The following is a 19524-nucleotide window of genomic DNA, read 5'->3' on the forward strand; positions in this document are numbered from 1 at the left end:
CATCAGTTCAAAGTACAGCATCAGTTCAAAGTGAAACATCAGTTCAAAGTGCAGCATCGAAGCTAGATGGTTAATGTTTTTGCTCACAACATTTAAATGCATATTCATTTTCTTTTTCAGATGTTTAAGAATCAATTAACAAACAGAATGTAGAATCAGAATTAATTTACAAAGTGCAGCATTTGTACAACGTAGATGCATAATTATGCAAAACCAATTTACAAACAGAAAGTAAAACCAAAATTAATTAACAAAGTGCAACATTAGTTCAAAGTGTAGCATCAGTTCAAAGTGTAGCATCGAAGATAGATGGTTAATGTTTTTACTCACAAAATTTAGACACATATTCATTTTCTTATTCAGATGTTTGACAATCAGTATACATATAAACTAAAAAAGCCTGAAACATCTAAAACACTGAAATTGGTTTTTCACGAACTGGAACATTGAATTTTTTGGTAAAATCAAGTGCAAAAAACACTTGATAATGCATGCGTTTTTTTATAGTTTTCTTTTGCAAAATCAAGTGCAAAAACACTTGATAATGCATTCGTTTGTTACAGAGTTTGAATTATAATCATTCAAAAAGACGATTTTGACTAGTAGGAAAACCTTTGAAACACTGATCTGTCTGGAAATCCGGCTAAACTTTGTGAATCACTGAAATCCAACTTAAAAGTTTATGAAACTATGGAGATTTTAGGGTTTTTTGTCTGGGAATGTATCTTTTGTGTGAGAGGAAATTTGAAATGATAGGTTTAGGGAAGAGGAACGCGGGTATTGAATGGAAAAGGGAAAGAAACTGGTTGGTTTTAATGATTTTTGTCATGTAGTGGCTAACGTGGCCATTTATTAATGGTTATAGTTGATTCGTTTCTTTTTGGGTTGGGCTTGGTTTTTTGTTATTGGGTTTTTTGTCCTTTTTGTAATGTTTTAAAAGGTGTGAAGTTATGTGAAATATGATATATATTTGTGTCTCTACAAGTAAAGCTCCCTTTTTTTTTCCATTTTTCTGTGTTTTTTTAATAATTTATTAATGTTATTCAAATGAATGATATAGACCGTTGGATTATAATTTTTTGCAATCCAACATCATAGGTTGTGCCAAGTGGGATGAACCTTTTTCAATTTTTTTTTTCAGATTAAAAAAAAAGCAGATCAATATGGACCGTTAGATATAAGAAATCCAACAACCCACGTTGGAACAAAAATTGAGTGCACCTGAGTGTAGGTCCTACTGACACTTTTTGGTCAGCTCACTCTCCCCACTTGCACGTGAAGACCACGCACTTGACATAAAAAAAAAAATATAACATGGCTGACAATAGGCTAACTTTACCTGACGTTAGATCACTTCAAGCAAGGCTTCATGCCAAATCTCACTCGATTGCTTGATCCATGAGAGATGGGCCCACTCAATAGATTGGGCAATTAGCTTGGCTTGGAGCAGATTTTGGAAGGGTTGTAGGATTCAATCACTCAATTGGTGGGACAATCTGTAGGGATGGAGTTGCTCTAAATTAACAGCCCATGACCCATTTTGGCCATGGATTGTGAGCCAAGTGATGACCCTCTATTGGACCATGACAAGCTACACCAAAAGAACTCATGAGTCATCCAATCAAACTACAGAAAGCAGAAATGTCCTCCAACAAACTAGTGACAACTTTCACTAGATACAAGGAATTGTTTTAAATGATCAGGCTTACCTTCGACAAAGTGGCAACTACCAATACGGTGCAAAGTGCTCAACTAAAGCTACGTGTGCGAAGTGTGTGCTAGCAAAGTGATAGCCACCAGCACAGTGCGAAGTGCTCTATTGAAGCAGCTTGTGTGAAGTGCCGCCAAAATTTGCTTACTAAAACGTGTTAGATTGCCTAATTTGTGTAAAGTTTCTCAAGTTTCCACTCTTTTCCTCGTCCTCCACATTTATGTTTGTTCATGCTCTGGATTTAACAAATCAAAAAGAGAATCAAAAGACGAAAATAGTATACAAATCATCTCCAAAAATAACTATTCTATCAATGTCGAGTTAAAGACCTAACCATTCCAAAAGTTCACAGTAATTGACTCCTAAATGGTTAAAGACTTTGTACGAGTAAATGGTTTAACTATTTACTTAAACACAAAACAAAATTTAATGCGTCAGATTAAGACAATTTTTTCATAAAACAAATTCCTTGGGAACAAAGATAAACCTCATTAGGACAAAATGACAAAAAACAGGGCAGAAGCGTAAATTCCGCGCGATATCCCAAACCGAAACCCTAAACCGGGTTAGACCGGAGTCGAGTGGAAGCAAAAGATAGGGCCAAAACAGTTCATGCTGGCTTTAGCGGGAAGGCCACGTGGACCGCCCTATTGCATATACACCCAAAACCCTCCCCCCCCCAACAGTGATGACGTGTCCTCGAAACCGTAGCCTCCCTATAAAACCCTCCGCTTCCCTACACTTTCAATCTCATCCATTTCCTCTCTCTCTCTGCTCACTTTCTCTCTCTACAAATCTCTAACCGATTGAGTCTCCGACACTCACTCACAGATTCGGATCCACCTCCGCCGCTTTCTGATAAACCCGGACCAACCCCGACCCGCCGATCCATCAGATTGTCGTCGTTTCGTTTCCGGTCTAGCACTTCTCTCCCGCCGTTTCGGGCTTTTCGGCTCTTCCAGTGGGACTCCGGAGCTCTGAGATTTGGATATCCGATTGCTTCTCCTGTTCTTGGCTCGAGATCCGGGCCAAGCACAGAAGAAATAGATTTGCCGCCCTTCCGACTTCGTATACGTACAGGTTATTTTCGAATTTTTTGTTTGCGGGAAGAAACTGATTCGCCGCTCTTCCGACTTCGTATGCATACAGCATCACTGAGTGGATTGTTTTATTGCTGTGTACGTCGGTGGTGTTTGGATGCTGAGAAAATACGGGAAAAGGAAAGGAAGATGATGCATTTGGTGTTTGGTTTTCACATTGTTTGGGGCTCGGAAAAGTGAAATCTGTGCTTTACCGTGTCTGATGCTGCATTTTTCTTGTGTATTTCTTCAATTTGCTTCCCTTTTTTTGTAGGCAAACAGTGTTTAGCTATAATTTTTATGTGTAGTTAATGCTTGCTTAATCCGTTTTCAATATTTGATTTGTTAAATATTTGCTTAGGTAAATTCGTTTTTGATATTTGATTAGTTTAATATTGCTTAGGTAAATGAAAATCCTTTCCTGTAGGTGAATTTGTTTTCACTTGGGTTTTCGGTTTTAGTTAATGGAAGAACAGTGGAAGCTAGAATGATCAATTTGAAAGTAATTCCGAAGATCGAATAATCTGCATTTTTACTAAATATTAATATTCATGTAGGACTTTTGGCTGGGTAAATGGCCTCGAGTGAGGGATTTCTGACGAATGAGCAGAGGGAGATGTTAAAAATTGCCAGCCAGAATGTGGAGGTTTTGTCGTCATCACCGAAATCCCCTACATCTTTTCTGTCTGAACACCATGTAAAAGCCCCTGCTGGTGGGAAGGCACCAACAGCTGGGATAGCTGCGAGGCATGTACGCCGGTCACACTCAGGGAAGTTCGTGCGAGTAAAGAAGGGTAAGTCCCCATCCGGCACTTTGTGATTTGGTTTGATTTTGTTTTAGCTTACCACTACGTAATGATGTTTATGGTTTTATTAATATCTCTAGTTGTCCACTCGCCCTTGTGCTTTGCTATCTCTGCGACTCTTGTTATATTATTGTTGGCCTTATAAGAATTTGTTTGCATATATCAATTGAATTTTTAACCTTTAAGTAAATTATTGCTACTCTAGTTTTACACGAACCAGGACTTTACCTTCTATAACGGTGTACATCTCATGCATATTATCGTCGAGATTGCTGTAGTAGCTGAAGTCATGAACCATGATGGTGCAGTGAAACTTAGTTACACCATGCAAAAATATGCATCTCATGCATGATTTTGAATTGTTGTTCTTCTATTAAGCTACTAAGTGTGTAGCTTAACTTAGCTGTTGATAGGGTGTGATTGAAGTGAGTAAAATTCGTGACTGATTAATTCAAACCAAGGTAGTACTTAGATTTGGACAGTTTTAAAGTTCTTTTTCTTTATAGCTCTGTGAGTTTTAACTTTTGATTTGATGTTGTTCGGTTGTGCTGAATCAATGATATTGTAGGTGGTTATTAAAATTAGCTATTTCTGGTATTTTGTTGGTGGGACTGATTTCTCGTCTTTGTCTTATGGCAACAGAGGGAGGCGGTGGTAAGGGCACGTGGGGAAAACTGCTTGACACTGATGGCGAAGCCACTCTTGATCGCAATGACCCTAACTATGACAGTGGCGAGGTAATAAATTTTCAAGTTTAGTGTATATATATTTCCTACATTTATTACTCTCTGTGCTCTGATAAGGTAGATTGAAAATTCTGATTTCTAATCTAAGTACTCTGGTTTCATCAGGAACCATATCAACTTGTTGAGTCAACAGTCACAGATCCCTTGGATGAATACAAGAAAGCTGTCGTTTCCATCATCGAGGAATACTTCAGCACTGGTGATGTGGCAGTGGCAGCATCTGACCTCAAAGAACTAGGCTCAAGTCAATATCATTCTTACTTCATTAAGCGACTTGTTTCCATTGCCTTGGATAGGCATGATAAGGAGAAAGAAATGGCTTCGGTTTTGCTTTCATCTTTGTATGCTGATGTCATTAGTCCTCCCCAGATTAAAGATGGATTTTTCATCCTTCTTGAATCTGCTGATGACCTTGCAGTGGACATACCGGATGCAGTAGACATCCTCGCTTTGTTTCTTGCTCGTGCAGTGGTTGATGACATCCTTCCCCCGGCCTTCTGCACCAGGGCAAAGAAGGCACTCCCAGAATCTTCAAAGGGCGTTCAAGTAATCCAGACTGCTGAGAAGAGTTATCTTTCAGCTCCACACCATGCAGAACTTGTGGAAAGGAGGTGGGGTGGTAGCACCCACATTACTGTTGAAGAGGTGAAGAAAAAAATTGCTGGTCTACTGAGGGAATACGCGGAAAGTGGAGACACTTCTGAGGCTTGTAGGTGCATAAGGGAGTTAGGTGTTCCATTCTTCCATCATGAGGTTGTGAAGAGGGCTTTGGTTCTTGCCATGGAGGTTCAAACAGCTGAACCGCTAGTAATTAAGCTGTTAAAGGAAGCAGCTGAAGAAGGCCTGATTAGTTCTAGTCAAATGGTAAAGGGCTTTTCTCGATTGGTAGAGAGCCTTGACGACCTTGCTCTTGACATTCCGTCAGCAGTCAGCTCGTTCCAGTCCCTGGTACTCGAGGCGACAAATGGAGGTTGGCTTGATGCTTCCTTTTTGAAATCATCGAATGAAGATGGTGATGCACAAGTTGAAGATGAAAAAGTGAGGCGGTACAAGAAAGAGATTGTGCCCATAATCCATGAATATTTTCTCTCAGATGATATCCCAGAACTGATCCGGAGCCTTGAAGATCTTGGGGTACCTCAATATAATCCACTATTCTTGAAGAAGCTGATCACCCTTGCAATGGATCGCAAGAACCGTGAAAAGGAAATGGCATCTGTTTTGCTTTCTGCCCTTCACATTGAGATCTTTTCAACCGAGGACATAGTTAATGGCTTTGTCTTGCTTCTGGAATCTGCAGAGGATACAGAATTGGACATTTTGGATGCTTCAAACGAGCTTGCTCTTTTCCTGGCAAGGGCTGTAATTGATGATGTTTTAGCTCCTCTGAATTTGGAAGAAATTGGCAACAAGTTGCCACCAAATAGCAGTGGAAGTGAGACTGTTCGATCGGCTCAATCCCTGACTTCTGCTCGTCATGCTGGCGAGAGGCTTCTGAGATGTTGGGGAGGCGGGACTGGCTGGGCTGTGGAGGATGCAAAGGACAAGATAGCAAAGCTGCTAGAGGAGTTTGAGAGTGGGGGTGTTCTGAGCGAAGCCTGCCAGTGCATTCGGGATCTAGGGATGCCCTTCTTCAACCATGAGGTGGTGAAGAAGGCACTGGTCATGGCCATGGAAAAGAAGAACGACAGGATGCTAGACCTGCTTCAGGAGTGCTTCAGCGAAGGACTGATCACAATCAACCAGATGACTAAAGGCTTCACCCGAGTCAAGGACGGGCTAGATGATCTGGCTCTTGACATTCCAAACGCGAGGGAGAAGTTCAGCTTCTACGTGGATCAGGCGCAGGAGAAGGGGTGGCTCCTCCCTGCCTTCGGATCACCTGCTGCGGATGGCTCGCACTAACCCAACCCAGGCTCTGCAGCTTCTTGAGAAGGAACACATGTTTTTTGGTTGCTTCTCTCTCATGTAATGTTGTTGGCCATGAGCTCTCTCCTTCTCCCCCTCTCTCCCTCTCTCCCTCTCTCCCTCCCTCTCTCTGTGTACTGTTTAAATTCGTGTTTTTTCTGCAACTCTTTTGAAAGGCGGATGTGGGTATTGGGATGATATTTAGATTTGTTCTCAGATGTTTATTTTGTGTTATTAATGGTTAATTTAGTCGAGGAGATTATAGCGATCCTACTGCCCATGTATAAAGCTGCTGCTTTTTGTTTACATTGACTGCCTTCTGAGTTGTGATCGGAATTCTGCAATGTAACCGCGTATTCTATACACCGGTGCGTCGGACTGCCGGATTTTGACAGTCTCCTTCGGCTGGCCGGCAAATACCAATGCATCTCATTCACCGATTTGTTCTGTGGTCGGAACATCCCACGGATTAGCCACATTCTTCTACTAGGGTTTTTGGAAGAGCGTTTAGTTTTTTTTTAGTCGAAGAAGAGTGTTTAGTTCGACTGATGTCTTAGACCATCTTTTAAAAGAGATGTTAGATTTTAAACATAAAATTTGAATTTAACAGCCTACGTGGTATTTTGACATCTTTTAAAATTTTGTTTTCCATCTAATATGTCAAATTAACTGTTATTTTATTAAACTATTTTTTATCAAATTTTTTATTATATATTTTAAATTACATAAGAGGTCGCACTTGGTGCGATGGCAAGTGCCTTCGTCCATGAGCGGTAGGTCTCGGGTTCGAGACTTGGGAGCAGCCTCTCCATAAATGGGGTAAGGCTAGCCGACATTCACCTCTCCCAGACCCTGCATAAAGCGGAAGCCTTGTGCACTGGGTACGACCTTTTATATTTTAAATTACATATAAATAATTGATAAAAAGAAATTCATATTAACCTGGCCCCTTCTTTAAGGACTTCTCCTGATTTTTTTCTCTTTTCTGAATTCGAATCGAAGGGACTGCTCTTGCGAATCCATTTTTTCATACTTCCATAGCCGACTGGTAAACCCCATCTCGGCCATCTGATGTAGTTCTCTTCCTTAGTTGCCTTTGTTGGGTACCTTTTAATTGATGATTGGAGGAACGATTTGGGTTTCAGTACTAGTTTGGTACTGAAGTGTTTATATAAAAAATGGGTATAAAAAAAATTAAACTCAAAAATGTGTTTGGTAAATACTTAAGAACAACTTATTTTCACAGTTTTAGATGAAAAAAAGCTGAAAATATGAAGCACAAAAAATGAGCTTATTCTCACAACACAACAGGAGCAGTTTTTTTTCAAAGCACAATAATACTAAACCAGCCCTCAGTATTTTAGAATCGGCTGATTCCAAGGATCTGTGGAACGGGAGGAGAAGGGAAGGAGAAACACGAGTGGACTCCGTTTGCAGGTGTGGTGATGGACTCCATGGATTTTCCTTTTCGGGATTGCAACGAGGATTGAGAGCTCTTGTTTTGAACTACGGTGCAAAATGGAGGCTTACATTCTCCATTTGGGTTTTAGATTGAGATCGTGAGGTTGATTTCTGGGTTTGCTGTCAATTCATGTCATCGCCATATAAGAAATGATATTTTGGTTGGAGAATATTATTGTAATCTTTTATTACTGTTATAACTTATGTAGACATTTTGACATCTCATTTGGAGATGTTTTTATGTCTCTATTTTCATTGGGGCATTTGAGTGGCCAAAAAAAAAACACCTCTGCGAAAGATAAAGTAAGTTATGAGAAAAATTTATATGTACTTAGAATTATATATATGACAATGCATGAATGATAGTTTCGGATTGTCAAAGAGAGATTGTTCTCTCTAACCTCTAGTAAGTGGGGACTGTTTCAGTAGACAAAAATTCAGTAAAATACGCTTAATGTTGGTCCTAAATGTTATCCATACCATTTTAAGTTCAGAAAAAAAAATTATAGAAATAATTAAGGAAATTTTAACAAAAAACTTTCGGTATTGTTTACTTTAATGAAAAACCATATTTTTATACTAAAAAGTCAATCATGATACTATTCACTTTACCTTTTATATTGTCCTTATCGTTAAAATTCAAAGTTTTTAAATCATTTTTATTAGTTTTTCTAATAATTAAGTCTTTTTTAAAGGGGTTTAGCATTATCCTTTAATTAAAAAAATCCAAAAACAAGAAAAAAAGGAAGGCTACGCACCGTTTCGGTGGTCTCGACTCCCTTCCTTTTGTTTTTTTATTTCTTTCTTCGTCGGGTAAATGGTCACTTCCTAGTTGTTACTCTCTGTTTGGTTGCCAAGGAAAATCAACCGAAAGAAACGAAAAGCTCAGGAAAATGGTCTAAACAAAAAGTCTTCAATTTCTCCTCCTCCATTACTGAAAGGCCGAGAGCACAAAAATGTCCGAACAAAACGAGCCTCAGCAGCCATACCCAGCCGCAAAGAGCTCAAAGCCGCCGCCACAGCCACCGAAACCCGCCGCTTTCTCCGCCAATCTCAACTCCGACCCTCCCGAAACAGACGGCGCAGCTCCCTCCACGTGTCAGCACCACCACACCTCCCCAGTCTTCTCTCTTCTTCCCCCTTACCCGAAATCCTCCGACGGGCAATCAGCAGTCAACGAAAGCATCGAAGCCGAAGGCAAACGATTGAGCAAGCTGGGAAAAAGCAGGTCGAGGAATTGCAAGGTGGACTGTGCAATGGATGATGGAGCTGATGCTGCCGATGGGTATCTTCCTGGTCAAGGAATTTCGTCGTCTCGTGAAGAAAAAGTCAGCAGCCTCAAAACTGTGAGAACCCATTTCAATGGCGGTTGTGTTAATTCATTGCTTCTTGTAATTTGAAAATTTGATTGAAATTTTGACTGAAATTTTGAAACGGTTGTCGGGTTTTGGTGGTTGTAGGGTTTGGTTCATGTGGCGAGGCGGATGCCCAAAAATGCCCATGCTCATTTTATACTGGGTTTGATGTATCAGAGATTGGGGCAGCCTTCAAAGGTGGGATTTGTATACTTGTATATTGACTCTTTGGTTTGATTACACGGCTAGTATGTTACTATGGATGTTTTCGCGTTCTAATGAGTTCCGGGTTTTAGGCAGTTTTGGCATATGAGAAGGCAGAAGAGATTTTGCTCCGCCCTGATGCAGAGATCGACAGGCGCGAGCTCCTTTCACTAGTTCAAATTCATCATGCGCAGGTAGAGGACTAGTCTTTTGGTAAATTGTGGCTTTAGGTTGGTTTTTTTACGTAGTTATGAACTTTGCTGATCCAGCTGGTATTTGTTTTATCAATTGTCAAGTGCCTTATGCTAGAAACTTTGGGGGATGGTAGTTTCGACAAAGAACTTGAACCTCAAGAGCTTGATGTAATTAATTCCAAACTAAAGGAATCAATGCAATCAGATGTAAGACAAGCAGCTGTGTGGAATACCCTCGGCTTGATACTACTTAAGACTGGTCGTCTGCAGGTACAAGTCTGTTGATTCCATTGTTGGTTATGGTCGCTCTTTCTTTTCCGTACCCTCACGTACTCTGATATGACTGTTATTACTTTCTAGAGTGCAATTGCAGTTTTATCATCTCTGTTAGCTGTTGCCCCCGACAACTATGATTGTCTTGGAAACCTTGGGATTGCTTACCTTCAAAAGTAAGAGCCTATATGTGTAGATACAATAATGCCCTCTTCAATGTTATGACCTCATGTATCCCTTTGTAACTCGAAATCTTTGCAAATGGTCTTTCTTCAGTGGAAATTTGGAACTTTCAGAAAAATGTTTTCAGGAGTTGATACTCAAAGATCAAAATCATCCTGCGGCCTTAATTAATTACGCTGCCCTCCTTTTATGTAGATATGGTTCGGTTGTTGCAGGTATGCTTTTGATGAGTTTGACTCTAGCGATTTTCTTTTTAACAATACGTATTATGTAACTTTTTTGAGATCGTAGTGAATATTGGTGAAATTTTGCAAGAAAGCTGTTATAATACGTCTAGTTGGAGAACCTGCATGAACATAGCTTTTGGTTTAATTCTCAGGTGCTGGGGCAAATGCTGGTGAAGGTGCTTCTGCAGATCACACTTCTGCTGTCAATGTTGCGAAGGAGTGTTTGTTTGCATCGCTAAAAGAGGATCCTAAAGCAGCACACGTGTGGGCTAATCTTGCTAATGCATATTATATGACCGGTGATCATAGAAATTCCAGCAAGTGCTTGGAGAAGGTGCTTGTGGCTTATTGCTATAATCATTTATTGCTTATTTCTTGAGGTTGTTCATTGGTGTTTTTTTTCTTTGTTTTTATTTTCATTTTGTGGAAAATGATGATGCAAGAACTTTTTCTTCGCATGTTTTTCATTCTCTTTAGAAAAACAAAAGAAGAACTTATTATGCATACTCTCATTACTCATGCTTGTGTTGCGTACTGGTCATTTGATATTGTAAAGGACAAAGTTTTCATGCTTCTTTTACCAGTATGGCTCCTACTCCATCCTTAATCACAGACAAGTTTGAGCTGTTTTCTCTTATCATTGCATGCTCCTCAGGCGGCAAAACTGGAGGTCAATTGTTGTATGTCTACTCGATATGCTGTTGCAGTACACCGAATCAAGGATGCAGAAAGGTTTCAAGACCCTAGTGACCAAATTTCCTGGGCAGGAAATGAAATGGCTTCAATTATAAGAGATGGAGATTCTGTCTCGGTTGAACTTCCTATAGCGTGGGCAGGCCTTGCGATGGTGCACAAAGCCCAACATGAGATCGCATCAGCATTTGAAGCTGAACAGAATACCTTAATGGAGGTAGAAGAGCATGCTGATTATAGTTTAAAGCAGGTAATCACAAAAGAGTAATTAAGATGCCATTTATTTCACTTAAATGGCATGACAAAAGGAGCTTCATATGTCATAATGGACGACATGACAAAGCAACTCCTTGTATATGGCACGTACAGTTGTTCCTTCTAATATCATACATCTTTGCACAACCAGTCGGTTCACATGTGCACAATCTGACTATGCAGTAAACAAGAGCCTTTGTTATCATGTATAATGGAGCTTAGAAGGCTTGCCGAAAGTTCGGATCTTTCAGTTTCCTATGTCTTATGTCACTCTTCATTTTTCTGTATGTTATTTGGAGAATCGTATTCATGTTCTTCACAATGCACTTCAACTTAGGCAAGTCATTTTTATGTAGGCAGTAGCAGAGGATCCAGATGATGCTGTGCAATGGCACCAGCTTGGTCTCCATAGCTTATGTACTCGGCAATTCAAAGACTCGCAAAAGTACCTCAAAGCTGCAGTTGCCCGTTTTAAAGAGTGCAGCTATGCATGGTCAAATCTAGGTGTGTCCAATCTTAAGACCCATTTTCGTATGTTTTTAATACTTTTGAGTTATCTCTCTCTGTCTCTTTCTCTCTCTGAAGTTGGTGAAGTGTACACCTATTAACAAATACATGCATCACCAGGTATCTCACTGCAACTATCAGATGAGCCATCGCAATCTGAAGAAGTTTACAAGCGGGCTTTAGCATTGGCAACAACTAAACACGCCCACACTATATTCTCCAACCTTGGAAATCTCTACCGCCAGCAGAAGCACTACGAACGTGCCAAAGCAATGTTTACAAAGTCTCTAGAGCTCCAGCCAGGCTATGCTCCCGCATTTAACAACTTGGGTCTCGTATTTGTTGCCGAGGGTCAGTGGGAGGAAGCCAAATTCTGCTTTGACAAAGCCCTCCGGGCAGACCCGTTGCTGGATGCTGCCAAGTCCAACATGCTTAAAGCGGTGTCTGCATCAAGTTCATGTGCAGGCCTGTCCTCTAGTCTTCTTCAAGATTAATTTGTATTTTGTAAGCAAGTGTAGGTGTGGGTATGGTTTCCTCAGTCATGATTTAGAATTGTAAAACCGTATTAACTTGCGAAGTTACGAGAAAACGAGGAGAAGCCTTCCTCTGTATTTAGAGGGTAGAGCTTATCTTCCGGTCCGACGCTCCGTTGTATCTCAGTTTTGTATCATAAGTCAATTTTTCAGTGCAGAAAATTCTTGTCTAATGCATTGTTAGTTTCTTTCTTTCATTTTGTTGAGATTGTGTTGCCTCTCCGATTAGTGTTTGACACGCACAATATGGGCAACATGATCATGCGGGCAAAGTTCAATACGATAGGCTGACATGAAGTGGTTCAAACTCGTATTTGGCGAGAATCGAACCCAAAACCTCTCACTTACAAGTGAAGAGGAATACCACTAGACCGTAATACTAAGTGACGAAGGTGGGGGTGTTTGACACAAATAACAAAGTGCATACAAGAAATGGGTACTAGCAAGAATATGTAGTTTCTTTTTAATTTGCTTATGATATTATGCATGTATGTTTTGAATTATTAATCATCGTATTTAAACTATCATTTGTCTTGATGCTTAGCTACCATTAGGATATTTAGAAAAATAATTTTAATGAGTCTTTTAAGCTTGAATTACCAAGGGAAAGAAATATGACCCTACGGTTTAACCGGACAAGGGAAGTCCAAAATTTAGTAAGTGGCCCAAGGCTTAATGAGCAAGAAAAAGGTAGAGCTTTGCTCATCAGCCCTTTTTTTTTTTTTTTACGTGTAAAAGTTGAGGTTAACTAAAAGGTATTTAGTTAAATCTCAGCCACTCATTTGTAAAATAAAATGTGCGTGAGGGAATTTTCAAATGAAGGCATGCTTGTTGTTTTTGTTAAGAAAATAAGAAATGTATGAAGGTAGACATCACATGTTTTATGCAGGTTGTGAGCAACATTAAAGCATAGTTTGAACCCAATGCTTGTTCTAAACTTACTTTAAAATCTTTAGTTCACTCCAAGTTTAGAACAAGCATCGTGCTCAGATTATATTTTAACACTCGTCGCAACCTGTATAAAGCATGTTATCTCAATCTTAGGTATTAGAGTGAACTAAAGAGTTTAATTTTACTAGTGATAGTATTTGGTCATTGTCCAATTTCTTGCCACCCTTCAAAATCTTCTTCCCATTTATTCATCTTGCTTCTATCTGTTAACGTAAGAAGATTGAGAAAGCTAGGGTTTCAAGAACGAGAGAGAGAGATCGAAGAAGAGAGGGAATCTTAGAGAGAGAAGAAGTATTGCAGAAATCTGTTATGCTTTCATTACTTACTGTAGAAGCCACTACATTGATGTATATATAGAGAACCAAGTCTCTAACTAACTAACTTAGGTCTACAATCTTATGACAAGTGGCATGATCCTAACCATTCTTTATAATCTTACACTATCATCTCAGTCTTACACGTTTTCCGATAAAATACCTATTTTTTTTAGGGAACTTTAACGAAAAGCACCCGGTACTGTTCACTTTAACGAAAAACCACATTTTTACACTAAAAAGTCAATCCTGGTACTATTCACTTTACCCTTTATTTTGTCATTATCATTAAAACTCAAAGTTTTCAAGCTCTTTTCATTAGTTTTCTTTTTTTTTAATGTGTAAACATAGTTTTGTTCAAGACAAGAAGAAATGGTAGAATGTGTGTACATGAAAGAAATTGTGGATAATGATAAGTTTTATTTTCTAATGACTTACATTTTGGGCATCTAAAATATATATATACTTCTTTTTGTCAACATCTAAAATATATATACGAGGTCATCCATGTGTGACAGTAATAAAAAACGGGATAATTTGATTGCGGTCCCTAATCCTTAACATTTTTTTATTAAAACCTTAATAGTATTCAAAGTTTGATCAAGGTCCCTTGACTTTGTACACCTCATTATATTACTATTAATATTTATATTCTTATAGTTTTGACATTAATTGTTTGATATTTTATGAGATTTATAATCCTATAAATTTAAAATCCCTCATTATAATACTATTAGAAACGGTTATAATAAAAAAATTCAAACATTTTAATTGAATAAATGGATAAAAACTATGTAAAAATAAGAAATAATAAATGACAAAAGAATGTATCCATAGTGTTAAAAAAATTGGTACATTTCACATATAACAAAGTGGTACATTAATAAAGAAGAATGGGTACATTATAAATAAATTAGGGTACAAATAAAAGATTAAAAATTATGAGTACAAATGAATTTTTAAAAATATAGGTGCTAAAAGAAATTAATAAATGGGTACAAAATAAAACTAAAAAGAAAATACTACAAATTTAAAAAAAAATGTTGCAAATTAAAAGTGGGTACAAACTAAAAGTATAAATATATGATACAAAGTTTAGGCATAAAACATAAATATACCATATGTAATTTTTCTATCATTGATTAAATATACAATGTCACGTGATGGTATACACATGGGTACAAACACAAATAAAACTTTAAAAAATATGGGCACAAAAAGAAACTAATATATGGGTACAAATTAAAAATGAAAAGAAAATTGGTACAAATTAAAAAATATTTGCAAATTAAAAATTGGTACAAACTAAAAATAAAAATATATGATAAAAAATTTAGCCATAAATATAAATATACTAATTGTAACATTTTTAACACTAAAGGAATATATTTAAAAATAAAAATATTTTATTATTCAAATAATTAATGATGTTATTAATACCCAAGGACCTTGATCAAAAATTGAAAATGAATAGAATTTTAATCAATGGAGTAACAAAAAGAAGGATGTGAATCTAATTTTCCCAATAAAAAACTAATGAATATGTTTTATATTTGGAAAGTGAGTTGTTCATTGCGTGTTACAAAATTGCAAAATGTATTTGGTATCACAATACAAGTTTGAAAATGATGCCTATGTAACTTTGTGTATCACAAATTAGCTTTGAAGCGTGCATAAGAGAAGGCCTGAAAACACTCAAAAATGAAAAACTTAAGTAGGATTAACGATTAAGGCATCAATAATACATAATAAAGTGGTTGAGTAGCCTTTAATATCTTGATTATTATAAGCGAAAGACACTGGTTATGAACATAATTCGTCTTATGAATTCGGACCACTCAATTTAAATCTTGCGGCTCTCATTAACTTATTTCATTGGTCCACCTTACACAAAATCAAGCCCTTGAATGATCCAGATCTCTCTCTTGAACTGCTCGAGTCTTCAAATCCAGTGGCTACGAACATAGAGATCCATCAATTTCTTACATTTGATGGGAGGGTTGTAGTGCTGTCACGCCCTGCACCGGGCATGGCAAGTGCATATTGATTGGAACAAAATTTGTTGTTTTGTAAAGAAATTTTTGTTTTGAGATGGTCATGTGGAAAAGTACCATACGACAGTTTGATGGTGAAGGTTGCAAACAGTGGAGGTATCCAGACAATTGGTTTTCCACCACTAGTTTCAACTAACGGTTCGATAAAACAGATAAACAAAGTGCATACGTGAAATAAGACGTTAAGGTTGTGGTGTTTAAATCAATCACGCAATGTCATATGAAAATGCCAAAACACATACGTTAAAACACGTTGTGTCATAATAGGTTGAGACACCATAACACCATCACATTTGTATATTCCCATTTTATGTCAGAGATTCTCACATACAACCGAAAATATATCTCATCCCCATTTGCACTAGTCACGTCAAATCACGTGGCGAGTGCTAAGAGGGCAAAAAATCGGCCGGGAGAGCCTAGAATCTCCAATAAATCTTACTGATCTTGTGTAGAAGAATGTGGATTCTAGGAAATGCTATTGCAACCAGTTTATATACCATAAGTTCTCATTTAGGAGTCTCCAAACCTAAAAAGCTTGTATGGCTGCAACGATAGGAACTTCCATGGCTGCGCTCAGCCACAGATGCTTCACCTTCAAGTCCTCCAAAAACATGATCACTTACAAACCAACCATGAAAATTGTTTCCTTTTCCTCCATCAAATATCAACCGAAAAGCTTCACATCCTTCAAGTCTCCTATCAACTCCAAGCATTCTACGTCCATCATCACCGCCGTTGTTTCCACCTTGATTTCCTGTGATTCTGCGTTCGCTGCAGAAGTGGCTGCGGCGACTGGAGAAGGTGACAAGCGCGTCCTCGCACTCCTAATTCCGATTGTTCCTGCTATACTTTGGGTGCTTTACAACATCCTTGGGCCAGCTTTGAACCAAATTGACAGAATGAGAAGCGAAAAGTGAGGTTGTAAAGCTTCAAGTGATAGCCAGTGCTTCTGTTACTTCTGCACTTCTATACAACACTCAACCAAAAATCCAAATTCCGTTGTACAATATTTGTAAAATGGTATGTGATTTATAGGTTCGAATGAGTTGTGTCTCAATATCGAAAGTAGAGTAGCACAACTATATTATGATTAATTTCTATTTGTGAATATATTCATCAAACGGTAATCATGATTAATGGTAATAATTCACCGTCGAGAGATTCACAAACGAAAACATAGTTTGCTTGAGAAGAGCCGGTTTGTACTCATAGATCCGGACTACTACCAAATGCACGCTAGCACTCTTTTATCATCTTAGCTGAAACCCTAATCAGTAATCACCATCCAAAGATTGTAGATGGAAGACAGGCATTGAATGAGATTAACCTGTCGGAAACTGAATGTATAGGCTAGCTCACAGATTGCTTGAGAAGGCTTCTGCAGAATGCCAAGTCAAATCGCTCCTCCGGAGGATCTCCGATGACGTCAAAAACTGCATCTGCACTCTGAAAATCTTCATCAACTGTGTATCTGAAACCAGAGATTTCGAGATGAAGCAAACATGTTAGACAGTTGATTGGCAAACTCTATTTTTGTTCATGTAGTGAAAGTAGGTTACCCGCTCTTGGTTATGACACACTTCATTCCAGCAGCTTTGGCAGCTGCAAGGCCTATAGCACTGTCCTCGATTACCACACAACTGCGGAGAAGGAAAGCACAGTATTATTTGTCATGAACAGAAGGCGCGCTTTAAGCACGAGAGTCGGATATCCTAGAAACATGGGGCAGCTGATGCAAATAGATCTCTTGACTGCACTTAGAGGAGTAAAGTTCAAATGCAATCCCATTACGAACAGAAATCAGTTGGGCCTTCTTGCCCTGTAAATGGTGTAATATACCTTGAAGGATCAACGCCGAGAGTGTTAGCCGCCAATAAATAGATAGCCTGTCAAAAACATGGAAAGATGTTAGTGTCTTGTAAAATCAAATAGGATATTTCATTCAAAACAACATGAAACCAACATCTGGAGGGATCAAAATTTACGGGATCAGGCTTCTTGCGAGGAACCACTTCTCCGGCGAATATCTTGATTTTTTCTGCCCGTTCTGGTCCCAGCAAGATTGAAACTATTGCAGAGACCTTGAAACGAAAATGGGGTTCGTACATCAAAATGGGATGTCAGGCTTGTCAGCTATCTATAAGAAATACATCAATATGTATCTGATATAGTAAGAAGTATACTGTTTCAAAAATTAAGCTAAGTAGCCCTTTGGTTGGCTATTGGAGCAACACTACCTATTGATAAGTCCTTAACTTTAGATCTTTAACCTTAACCATATGCTCTAAATAAAGTGTAAGACTGATAAATTAGTAAGCGTTTGACTATGATTTCTTGCACAGTTCTTGCATAAAAACCAGACGGAGGAGATTACTGTCACAAAAAACTAATTACAAAAGAAATTAAGCCGGGGAACCTGATTAAGCATACCGCCTTCTCATTGGAAGCGCTGCAGACGGCAACTTTAACTCCTTCTGCTAAAGCCTGATCTATCAGCCTGTACAAGTTGATAACAGAAATTCACCAACCCAACATCTGAAATTTGAAAACACATTTAGATAATCTTACACCACCTACTTATACGATATCTTGTTAGTATACTCATAACAACATTCATGAAAATTTAAAAGCCAAATGCTAAGGATTCTTGAGTGATTGATTTTTCTAAATTCCATTTTCTTATCAAATTAATGTCCTTAATGCCTGATGTAAATAAATGCGTGACCATAACAACACGCGTACTTCTTGGACTGGAATGCACCTAGGTGTTATTTTGCTTGAAAGACTAATATTGTTAGTGAAGACTAGCAAGTCTCAGAGCTAACATAATTCATTACTTCCGAGTTTTTAAACCAGAAAATACAAGAGAACTACAACACACAAACTTATGCAAAAGCAGAAGAGGATATGGTAACCAACTTTGCAACCCCTGGCCGAAGCGGCAGTGACTTTTTCTCAATAAGGGCCAAGAACAACTCTGTCTTTCGCTTGTGAAGTGAAACTACGAATGCTTTTCTTTCTTCTTCACTCTTCGGAGCATTTTCCGGCCAACCCGTGTTGTTAAAATAGGTTGTCATTCTACAAAGACCACAACCATTTGAAGACTAATATAATTCAAGTTCTGCAACAAAATTAGATGTTGGCCAAATGCAAAGGCAATAGAATATTGTGAGAGGCAATTACCTTTCTTTTCCACCTGCAATCTTGAGCAATTCGCCGAATAAATCGACATCCCAAGTAACACCCAATTCTTTCTGTGCAATCAAATTATGCAGTGTCACAAAACTAATTAACCCATGAAAGTTATCGACTTCTGCAAATAATTCCCATCAAAGTAAAAGGCTTTACCAAAAGCTAATTAATTTCTCCAAAAGCAACAAAACCCAGATCGAAAATTCCAACTTCTCTTGAAAGTTCATCACTTTATGAGCTTACCAATAAAAAAATTCACAGCAATCCACCAAAAGCAAGAAAACCCAGTGTGAAAAATTACCTCTTTGAAAGTGTTGTTGAAAGAAATCCGGTGGCCGTCCTTCTCCGTGTCGACAAGCACACCATCGCAATCGAAGAGAAGAGCAGAAGGAAGAGTAGAAAAAGAAGAAGCAGAAGCAGAGCTAGATGTTGTTCCAATCTTGCTGCTCATTGTTTTGCCAATGATTATTGCTGTGCCCACCAGTGAAGATTGTAAGGTCCTTTCTTGGGATTTGAGGTTGGCAATGGGGGTTGTGTTTTTGTGAGATGGCAACGGGTTTATAAAAGATAATGTAGCTAAGGTATGACAGGACGCCATTGACGCCATTTGAAATCTCTTCAAAGTTCAAATTGATAAAGCCTCAAACTTTTGCAACCATGAGCAGTTGGTCCGGTGGCACCCAACCCACTTCCACTTGTTTGTAAATAATCTATCTAAAATTTGCCGGCAAGAATCGGAATTAAGATCTCTTACTTCATAAAAAAGAATATCACTAGTCCGTAGTACTAAGTGTTACAACTCGATAGTTTCAGTTAGAGTAGATATACATAAACAATGTATAACCATAAACTCGTGCTCACTCAACATTAGTAAA

At 38.3% G+C, this 19524-nt stretch overlaps 3 protein-coding genes across 4 annotated transcripts; 2 read left to right on the forward strand and 1 right to left on the reverse strand.

Annotated features, from left to right (window-relative positions):
* Positions 1 to 2441: 2441 nt before the first annotated feature.
* On the forward strand, positions 2442 to 6518 carry LOC103437636 (MA3 DOMAIN-CONTAINING TRANSLATION REGULATORY FACTOR 1). 2 transcript variants are annotated; one of them, XM_008376125.4, is made up of 4 exons: positions 2442 to 2791; positions 3348 to 3584; positions 4239 to 4333; positions 4448 to 6518. In XM_008376125.4, exons 2-4 carry the CDS (start codon positions 3365 to 3367, stop codon positions 6245 to 6247), a joined length of 2115 nt encoding a protein of 704 aa, XP_008374347.1. In that variant the 5' UTR covers positions 2442 to 2791; positions 3348 to 3364; the 3' UTR covers positions 6248 to 6518. The 2 variants fall into 2 exon arrangements, with proteins under 2 accessions (XP_008374347.1, XP_017188435.1); XM_017332946.3 differs by having other exon boundaries at positions 2459 to 3031.
* A 1969-nt stretch (positions 6519 to 8487) lies between these two features.
* On the forward strand, positions 8488 to 12308 carry LOC103437637 (probable UDP-N-acetylglucosamine--peptide N-acetylglucosaminyltransferase SPINDLY). The gene is made up of 10 exons (XM_008376126.4): positions 8488 to 9057; positions 9172 to 9264; positions 9363 to 9464; positions 9567 to 9734; positions 9825 to 9913; positions 10014 to 10135; positions 10300 to 10481; positions 10803 to 11090; positions 11452 to 11599; positions 11723 to 12308. Exons 1-10 carry the CDS (start codon positions 8668 to 8670, stop codon positions 12094 to 12096), a joined length of 1956 nt encoding a protein of 651 aa, XP_008374348.3. The 5' UTR covers positions 8488 to 8667; the 3' UTR covers positions 12097 to 12308.
* A 4233-nt stretch (positions 12309 to 16541) lies between these two features.
* Positions 16542 to 19518, reverse strand: LOC103409685 (CBBY-like protein). Its single transcript, XM_008348493.4, has 8 exons — positions 18951 to 19518; positions 18641 to 18711; positions 18377 to 18535; positions 17888 to 17954; positions 17443 to 17538; positions 17297 to 17343; positions 17017 to 17097; positions 16542 to 16928 (listed from the first exon to the last, which is right to left on the reverse strand). The coding sequence occupies exons 1-8, from the start codon at positions 19254 to 19256 to the stop codon at positions 16808 to 16810; spliced, it is 948 nt and encodes a 315-aa protein (XP_008346715.3). The 5' UTR covers positions 19257 to 19518; the 3' UTR covers positions 16542 to 16807.
* Between the last annotated feature and the right edge of the window lie 6 nt (positions 19519 to 19524).

Source organism: Malus domestica, chromosome 06 (genome assembly GCF_042453785.1).
Source record: "Malus domestica chromosome 06, GDT2T_hap1".
Classification (NCBI taxonomy): Eukaryota; Viridiplantae; Streptophyta; class Magnoliopsida; order Rosales; family Rosaceae; genus Malus; species Malus domestica.

What these genes read in the sequence shown, in the direction of transcription:
- LOC103409685 (XM_008348493.4), bottom strand. Translation starts at nt 19,256, where the DNA reads ATGGCGTCAATGGCGTCCTGTCATACCTTAGCTACATTATCTTTTATA. An exon ending in CTTCGGCCAGGGGTTGCAAA is followed by an intron (nt 17,955 to 18,376) that starts GTTGGTTACCAT and finishes CAACTTGTACAG; the next exon opens with GCTGATAGATCAGGCTTTAG. An exon ending in CTCGGCGTTGATCCTTCAAG is followed by an intron (nt 17,098 to 17,296) that starts GTATATTACACC and finishes CCTTCTCCGCAG; the next exon opens with TTGTGTGGTAATCGAGGACA.
- LOC103437637 (XM_008376126.4), top strand. Translation starts at nt 8,668, where the DNA reads ATGTCCGAACAAAACGAGCCTCAGCAGCCATACCCAGCCGCAAAGAGC. An exon ending in TTAAGACTGGTCGTCTGCAG is followed by an intron (nt 9,735 to 9,824) that starts GTACAAGTCTGT and finishes ATTACTTTCTAG; the next exon opens with AGTGCAATTGCAGTTTTATC. An exon ending in CTGATTATAGTTTAAAGCAG is followed by an intron (nt 11,091 to 11,451) that starts GTAATCACAAAA and finishes ATTTTTATGTAG; the next exon opens with GCAGTAGCAGAGGATCCAGA.
- LOC103437636 (XM_008376125.4), top strand. Translation starts at nt 3,365, where the DNA reads ATGGCCTCGAGTGAGGGATTTCTGACGAATGAGCAGAGGGAGATGTTA. An exon ending in GTTCGTGCGAGTAAAGAAGG is followed by an intron (nt 3,585 to 4,238) that starts GTAAGTCCCCAT and finishes TTATGGCAACAG; the next exon opens with AGGGAGGCGGTGGTAAGGGC. An exon ending in CTAACTATGACAGTGGCGAG is followed by an intron (nt 4,334 to 4,447) that starts GTAATAAATTTT and finishes TGGTTTCATCAG; the next exon opens with GAACCATATCAACTTGTTGA.